We start from the raw sequence: 9,047 nt of genomic DNA on the forward strand, positions 1-9,047 counted from the left end.
GTTAGCTGTGCTTCACTCACCTCCAGGGAGGTAGGACTCGCTTGCCGTGTCGTCTCCGTCGTCGCCGTCCTCGTCATCCCTGCTCAGCAGGTTGTTGACTGCCAGGTTCACGTCCAAATTGGTCCTCTGCAGCTCCCGGATAATGACGCTCCTGGACTTGCCCTGCAGGACCACCTGGGCCTGGGGGGGGTGCGTTGGGTGAAGGACACAAGCAGGTTAGTTTTCCTTGCAGTCGCGATCGTACAAAAAGGAGGATGGAAAGAAGGGATGCAAACATTGCAGGTGGTTCTAGTTAGTCATGGTTGACAATCGGGGTAGGGACTGGATAATGAAAAACCAGGACTGACCACTCAGTCCATTTGCTGAATAATTAGTCCTAGGGCTCTTGGCTGACTAAGGTTTTTGTTTGACGAGTAGCCGCATTTTTTGTTGTTATAAGCACATGCTTTCACTGTTATTATCGTCTCCCCAGGATGCATCGTTCATTTTTCATTTTATCGAGTCTCCTCGGGAGTAACTCGGGAGTAACGATGGGTCACCATCGTCATTCCTTTCGATAGCTTATACAGACAGGGGACGCCACACCTCTCTGCCCAGAGCAGTCAGGGTGGGGCGTCTCGCTCAGGGACGCCTCGACACTCAGCTAGGAGGAGCCGGGGATCTAACCAGCAACCTTCCGGTCACCAGCCAACCCGCTCTACCTCCTGAGCTACTGCTGAGCTACTTAGGTAGCTTGAGTGACTGTGCATTCGAACAGTTTTACAATAATGACCGCCCAACAGGAACACACTGACATCGACTGAAGTTCAAATGTCTAGCAGTATAGCACTTTGGTGGTATTTTGAGAGTCTGACAGTCTGTTATTTTTGAAGTCACAAATACATTTGATAGTCAACTGATATTCACACATGAATTACAGCGATCGGACGTGGGGAACTAAAGACGTTAACACCGGCCCCATGTGTCTAGCGTTCGGGCAGCAGCACGGCTCTCTATAGAGCCATCATTTGATCAATATTTCTACACACTAGGCGAATAACAAACCCTGCACTAACCCATGAAAAAGCTAAAATACAATTAAACTGCATAGGTCTCATGTTTGGCCAAAGGTGGCCAAAGGATATAACTGTATAGCATCCAGTTGTGTATCCAGCTACTGTACCACAACAGTTAAAAAGCAGGTAAAAAAGCTTGGTGTAATACAAATGGGAGTATTTTTCGCATTCCTTATAAAAAAAAAAGGTAAACAAAAACTATCAATGGAAAATATTTGGAATATCTATACAAGAAGAAATAATATATATGACTACTCCACAACATAATATTGTTTATAATTTGGTTAGCTTACGCCATGATATCCTTGTGTATCTCTTTAAGTCACATGACTTCAGCATCTTAAATGCAATTCCAAATATTGGATTAAATACATATCCATCACCATAAAACATGCAATTTGCAGCCATCAAAGGAAAGGCTCAATAACATTGTTCCCATTCATTAACATAAGAAATTATCAAAATGGCTGCCAAGAGCAAGAAATAATGGCAGCAGAACATTGCAAAGCACTTCTCGCAAACGCCGGCTGTGTACCTGAGAAATTAGTTCCTCTGGGATGACTGAAGCAGGGATGACAGGCTGGGGCTGGCTACCCAGCAGGCCAGAGCCGCGGTCCCTGCCGGTGCGGATCACCCGGGTCTGTCTGCGGGAGTCCCGGGCAGCGGTCGAGGACCTGCCCGAGGTGCCCCCACCTCCTCCACTGCTGCCCCCTCCACCACCACCTCCACCCCCGCTGCTTCCCCCTCCTCCTGCTCCACCTGCCCCGGAGCCTCCGCCACCGCTACCACCTCCTCCGCTGCCTCCATTTACACCAGAGCTCCAGCGACTCCTGTTACACACACAAAGCCACAGTCAAGAGCGCCCGGTGAATACACACACTAGGGTTGCCGCGGTATACGGTATTACCGGTGTTGAGGTCAACGTTTTTTTTTTTTTCCAGTAATAAAAAACAAATTCATTAAAAATGAATAATATAATTATAATTAAGAAAATTAAAATGTGTAGAATAGGCCACAGTTCTGCTCTGTGCGGGAGAATTGTCGCGCCGAGAATTGACGTGCTACCTTACAAGACCGGTAACCATAGCAACACCGGTAAACAAACCCTGCGAAGCCCAATCCCTACGTGAGCTCCCCGCGCTACGGCCATCCGGAGGCGCACAGAGCTTTTGGCCGTGATATTATGATATATAAAATGATATTATTATTATATAGAACGTTATAAGACGCCGAGAATTGGAGCGCTGCCAGCCGCTGTCACCGGGTGTGAGAGGAGAGTTGACGGAGAGGTGGCGGTTGACCTATAGTTTCAAAGTTAATACCGTTTATACCAGTAATACCGGTGTTGACACGAGCGTATTACTCGCTGTGAAAATGTCCACACACACACACACACACACACACACACACACACACACACACACACACACACACACACACACACACACACACACACACACACACACACACACACACACACACACACACACACACACACACACACACACCCCTTAGGTGGGAAAAGAATAAAGTCGCAATTTCAGAAAGGAAAAATAGTCATTATCTGTTGGCCATTTTCCCCCCTAATTTTAACAGATACTTGCTGGGGCAGATCTAATGATTATGATTTAAATCTCTCTCCTGCCCTTTTTGATGATTAACTTGTAAGAGCTGCAGTACAGGTTAAATCATTGTGTGGTCTGCATTTGTCATGCACTAGTTATATATAATACATCAGTATGAAAACCAATTTTACCATTTCCAGACACTGCTTTGGAGGAGTAATGGATTCTTCTATGGAAAAATAGCTCCCCAAAAAACGATCCCATTTATTGGATCACTTTTAGTCATTCCATTTCGTCTGTATATGGGTTTTTATTTAAGAAAGGGTGAACCAGTTTGCAATAAAAACCCAACCAGTGGTGCCAGAATCATGCACTGAATTTTGCTTGAGCTGGGTTCTCCGACAACTGCCAGAACTTACCCAAGGGTGTTGCCTGCCAGTCTGCCCAGTGTGTCAGAACCAGACAGAAACCAGGGTGGATCACTGGTCCTGCCTGGCCTGGAGCTCCTTCCTGTCCCTGAACCACTGTTCAACTTTGAACTGGAAACAAAAGATGAGAGATCAGTGACAAACCTATCATGGTCCCAACATAGGACCAAAACTATACTGATGTCTTATTATAACTGAGTAATTGAAATTCCACATACAAGCCAAGGTTTTAGTAAGCTCCCCCCACCCCTCGATCTGAGTATGTTCTTTTAGGTTTCAAAGAGGAGGTTTGGTGAGACTAGCACAGCAACACCCTAGGGAATCAGAAATTACTGCAACTTGTTCCGCCTTTGAGACATTTCCGTTTTAAGGATCTTGGGGTTTTTGGGCTGCAATTGCTTTCTCCAATGTTTCTGCTTTTGTATTAATGCAAGTGTCAGGCAAAATAAATTTAAAACAAATTTGAATAAGGACATCCAAGCTCCAAGTGATGAAAATAGTACAAAATAAGTATAAAAAAATTAAAAATCTTGCAAGCACTAAGGCAGACTTCGACATGATCAAAGTTTTAAATCTGGCGCATGGGAATAAAAGAGCTCATTAGAAGGATGCACAGGGTGGGTTACTAGATGTCGCACTGGTGCCATAGAGGAAGAAAAAAAACGAAAGAAAGTGCATTGTTGAGCAATCCCTCGTTCCGAATAAACCATTCTGACGCCTTCTTCCATAGGCTTTCCTGCGGCCCACAAGGATGCTGAAGGCAAGGTTATTACCATTTGAAACAGTCTCATTTTATTTTTGCAACTTTGCACCAAGCAACAAAACATGTGCTCTGCAGAAAAAGCTGAGACCAGGCGGCTCCACTATCGCACACTGCCCAAGCCTGATTCACATGCACGGATGGCAGCTAAAGGGGCCTTGAAAACGCTGAAATCACTGTTGAATGCTGCTCTGCTGGCAGGAAGTCTATGGCTTTCAAGAGACAGACATTCAACAAAAGATTCTTGCCAAGAGCAAACACAAACCCTTGCAAATGGTGAAAAGCTTACTTTAGCAGAGTGTAACAGTGCCAGAATAGCACCTCATCTTACAGAGATTTAGCTTGCAGCTGTGTGCTCCAAATATGGAGGATGAATGTAGAACCATTTGGTTTACGGCCTTTTCTAGTCTCCCTATTCTGCAGTACAGAAGCAATATTTTGTATGGGCATGAAGACTATTATTACAATGGACATCTGCCATCAAGAGTACACGAGCATCGTAATGGATGGAAAACCATGGTGTAGATAGAATAGCAACGCCTTACAACCACAGAAGAGCCAACCACATTAGGTCTAAGCACGTACAATGTATCCTTTGACAGCGAATTCAACAAGCTAATAGATTACAACTACGCCATGGGAAACACCAAGACTGGAACACTGGAAGAATCCCAACATTAAGACATCACTCACCCATCGCTCCCTTCCGGTTTGCTGAGCTCCAAGCGATCGGGCTGGACAGCAAAGCTGATTCGACACACACGTCCGTCCTGGGGAGAAAGGGTGATGCATTTTATCATATCATGTAGAGATGCACTGATATATCTTTTGAACATCAGTCTGATTAAAAAGACTGTGCCAGTAGAATGATTGATGTTCTTTATTATCAAACATTGTATGACATTAAAGATACGGACGTCATGTCACCAAAAATTGCTTTGAGGCCATAAGTCCTTCATATGGGTTTGCATTGTGCTGCAAACCTGTTAACACAAAAAGAGGCCACGAAGAAGGCAAATTTTTGCCGTACATGTCATAAATTCTAATCATTAAAGTTTTTCCATTTTGATTGAAAAGAACATTAGATTATATCATCTTATTTGATGATTTAGTAGCAAGCCTCCTTGCTGAACTGGCAGAAACTCTTCCGTATGCATATTTTATCTGTGAGCTGATGTTTCAGTAAAAGATTCAGATAAGAGACAGACAAAAGGTAACATAATGAGTTCTGAGCCTTAAATCTGAATGGGTTCATGTCTCAGCCTTACCTCGAGCAGAAATCCAGCATGGTTTGGTCCAACCACACATTGTTTCAAAGTGGACTGTTCCAGAACACTGAGGTGTGGATGACTGCATTGAAAAAAGAAAGAAAACGTAAGTTTTGGATAATAAATACACGTCGGAAAAACAGATTTCACACTCTTGATAACCTAACAAGCTCACCTGTTGCAGTTGTATTTGTTGAGTTTCTCTGAGACTTCACGGAGCCTGGGGGAAAGATGGAGCAAATAAATGTATCACATTCATCACACACATAGCATTAAAGGCAAAAAGAACACTTATGACTTTAGTGTTAAAGGGCTTTAGACAGCATGTCAACATACAAGTATGGTATGTTTGGTTTTGTTACCAACTCAAATATAAAATATATAAAGTAAGTAATATAATAAAAACTTGTAGACAGGTCAAGCAACGGTCTGTCTAATTTATTGAAATACTTCAATTTTGAAATCACATTTTCCCCACTAAATTAGTAAAAAGGCTTTGCTTTAGTAAGACCTAAGGATATGAATAATGTTGTTTGTGCACAGAATTTGCAATAGTGAAATATTACCACATTAGATCTAAATAGGAAGATAGATAGAACAATAGAAGAGAATATTGCACCAAAGTATCATCCAAAACTTTACAGAATGGAATCCTCATGGCGGAACATTCCAGCATGGGAAAATGTAGTGCAACCCAACCAACATAGCATAGAAAGATACCACATCAAACAATAGCCTGAGCCTTTAATTAGCCTTCTTCTAATATTCTGTTCTGGACAATATATTATAATATATGGTGGTCAAGGAATCCAACTGGTTAGGACAATGTGACCAATAAGAAAGCAAACTAAAGCAATTCAACATGCTTCAAATGTTATGAGCATATGTAGATGCAACACTCCTACATCAACTATTAGTTCTGCAAGTTAAAACTGCAGAGGAAATATAGGGGCCAATAGCACATGTCGAACATGGACATAGATAGTGCAGTGGCATTAAAGACCTAACAGACATGGCCACCTCAGTGACTTAAAGAAAGTTCTTGTTTTCCGTTATAATATATAATGCACAAATGTAGTAGTAGATCACTTTTGCATGAAGTCAATAAGGTCAGCGAAGTTTTTTTTAAAGATTTAGGTGTATATTATATATTATTCATATATTAGGCATTTTATGTTCTCAACCTCTTTGTTTTAAGTAGAGCAGGCTGAGCAGCTCATTAAATGGTTCAATCTCTGCAGTATAAATAGCCTAACTTAAAGTCACCTGTGTTAAAATACAGGCCGTACCAACTACCAAGGCATACTGAACATAAGCTGTTATGTTCATACATAAGCTTACTGTTAACCAATCACCACCGTAATTTGATACTTGAGAAAATTGGCAAAACAATGCGTGTGTGTGTGTGTGTGTGTCACATATTTAGGTAACAGGGTGAATCTTATACATCAGCCATGAACCCCAATCTATGCAAAAACAAGAAAAAGCTCGGCAACGTCACTTTAAACCAGTGTCCTGCTGTGATCGCACATCCAAAATTATGTCTCGGTATGTCAACTACTTGCCAAAATAAATGGCGACTCGAGCATGATACGAAATATCATGTACTGTATGTTTTCTTTAATTAATTGTCTAGGGTGTAACTCGTGGCACGGGTTGTTTGTGGAAAACTGTAAACAAGAAATGCAAAGCAATATATCGTGATAAATGTGCCATTGACGCGGACGTGGTGCTAGCGTTCCATCATTTGATTGCTGATAGCTTGTTAGCATTAGCAGCTACCATCAGCTAGCTGGCGTTAGCTACTTCGTTACACTTGGTAATAACAAAGACGCCCAGAAAACAAACATTGAGCCGGACAGCAACCATTTTGATTAAGACTGGGTATAAATCCCTTCCAAATAATAACATGACTTGGTGTTTATTGACCTATATTCCCCCTCTTCTCTCCCATCCCCCAATCCGCATTGTCCATCTCAACTTTGACTGAGAGCCAATCATTCCTAAGGGTAACGTTAGCTACTCTTAGCACTGACGCTAGCAACTCTCAGCACAGACGCTAACAGCTCCCAACACTGACTCTAGCTGCTCTCAATTGACCCTAGGGACTCTCAACACGGACGCTAGCTGATCTTAGCACTGGCGCTTGCTGCTGCTCGCTACGGTTGATGGGACTATTTAGCTACAACAAGCTAACGAGGATTGTTCAAGATGCCGGGGCCTTGTTTCAACCCCGGGGGGGGGGGGGGGGTTCATACAATTAATTCTTCAAAGAATTCACACAATGACAGTGTCATACATCGGGAAAACACGGGAGCGTAGACAATTCACATTACAAACACAAATATTAGTTGTAAGACTTATTTTCGCGGCCTGCAACAATTACCTGTCATTGAGCTGATCCTCGGTCCCGGGCAACGGGTGGACCACGAAGTGTATGGATGTCATGAGGTCAATCCAAAATCACACGCAAATGCATGAATTGTATGGGAATTGTTATGTTCTCTTTTTCTGTGTAGATGCAGGTTCATATGACTTTTTTTATGGCGAAAGACACGAGTTTAGATCCACAGCCTCCTCACCCACATGCCGCCATCTTAACTCTAGCAGGCTTCTTCTTTCTGTGTTGATGAACGCACATGTAACAGCCCTGCTGGTTGGTTGGACCCGCAGCAGCGACAGGAACTGTGATACATGAGATTGGATTGGCTTGGTTGTAGGGAACGGCTATGCCACTGTAACCAAAATATCCACATTCAAACTCCAAATTCTTTGTTCTCATAGTTTGACATAGGCCTACATACTAATGTTTGTAATGATTAATAACAAGCCTCAGTTGCGGTCCTTTTAGTTTCAAACTTTATTTTGACAAATTATGGTGGCGAAATGCTGTAGTAATTTATTCATTTAAATATTATAACTAGTAGCCTAATTAACAGTTGATTAATCAATTTTCGTCATGCATTAAGCTGCATTTGTATTGTTTGCTTTCTTGCTTTCACCTGGTAATATATGGCATAGGAAAGGCTAATGTCAATAGAAGGCCTAACTGTCAAGGCCTACTACCTACTAGATTAGGATCAAACTGCAGTCACAAAACTTGAAGAAAACCTCATATTTGCAATGATTCAACAGCTAGGATGCGCAACAAAAGTTGGTCAGAGTAGGAAACATAATACCAGTATTATAGCCAGGGCCGTATTTCAGAGGCAGATTCAGTTGATGACATTAATAGCTGCCTAGTAGCAGACTACTGAGTTTGTATCAAACGGCTACACTGTGAAATCCTGCAGGATAAAACCATAATGAGATTGCCTTGAGCAAATTGCAGTAATATATTTCAAGGGCTGATAAGGCTCATTCAGTCTTATATTGTTCTAAAAGCTGCCCGTCAGTTTCACTTAAGGATTTAACCTTAATCTAAATGTTGCTTGTTACAATTGAATAACCATATTTTTGTGGTTATTTAGAAAGTACGGAGCTTGCTAAAGACCCACATTTGTTTATATATTTATTTGCCTGAGGGAAATATTGAAATAATCTTAATAGGACAATAAATAATTTAAATGAGCTTTGAAAGGAAATTATTCAAACAATCTCTTTATGGAAAAACGAATAATCGTCATTCTTTTTGATTCTGCACTATTCTTTGTTGTATAATTATGACCGCGTGACCATCCAATAATAATATTTTTTTGATTAACCAGCAGATGGCAGGATTTACCTCTATTAATGAGATGTACAATCATGATTGAACGAGAGGTAAGTATACTGGTGGTGGATACACTATTAAGCATACATGCCACCAACGAAAATAACAGGCAGGTCTACCTTCGTGTTATCTTCAATGTTTTAACTGTAAACACATTATAAAATGAGGCCAAATACTTAAGGCTTCACTATGTAACTTTTCTACCGCAGCGATTTACCCTATTTAAAAAAATCTGAAATACAAGTTTCTCAAGCATAGG

The 9,047-nt window shown here is 41.6% G+C and overlaps 1 protein-coding gene across 8 annotated transcripts in view; it reads right to left on the minus strand.

The window, feature by feature from the left end:
• ubr5 (ubiquitin protein ligase E3 component n-recognin 5) overlaps positions 1-7,724 on the minus strand; it is a 29,613-nt gene extending 21,889 nt beyond the window's left edge. For 4 of the 8 annotated variants that reach the window (XM_056602982.1, XM_056602980.1, XM_056602984.1 and 1 more), the window contains exons 1-7: positions 7,463-7,724; positions 5,252-5,296; positions 5,077-5,158; positions 4,502-4,578; positions 3,040-3,159; positions 1,591-1,885; positions 21-180 (exon numbers count right to left, since the gene is read on the minus strand). In XM_056602982.1, the coding sequence (XP_056458957.1) occupies positions 21-180; positions 1,591-1,885; positions 3,040-3,159; positions 4,502-4,578; positions 5,077-5,158; positions 5,252-5,296; positions 7,463-7,524 (841 nt within the window). In that variant the 5' untranslated portion in view covers positions 7,525-7,724. The remainder of the gene's footprint in view (positions 1-20; positions 181-1,590; positions 1,886-3,039; positions 3,160-4,501; positions 4,579-5,076; positions 5,159-5,251; positions 5,297-7,462) is intronic. The other 4 variants (XM_056602983.1, XM_056602986.1, XM_056602985.1 and 1 more) reach the window with 1 other exon arrangement.
• Between the last annotated feature and the right edge of the window lie 1,323 nt (positions 7,725-9,047).

This window comes from Gadus chalcogrammus, chromosome 11, assembly GCF_026213295.1.
Source record: "Gadus chalcogrammus isolate NIFS_2021 chromosome 11, NIFS_Gcha_1.0, whole genome shotgun sequence".
NCBI lineage: Eukaryota > Metazoa > Chordata > Actinopteri > Gadiformes > Gadidae > Gadus > Gadus chalcogrammus.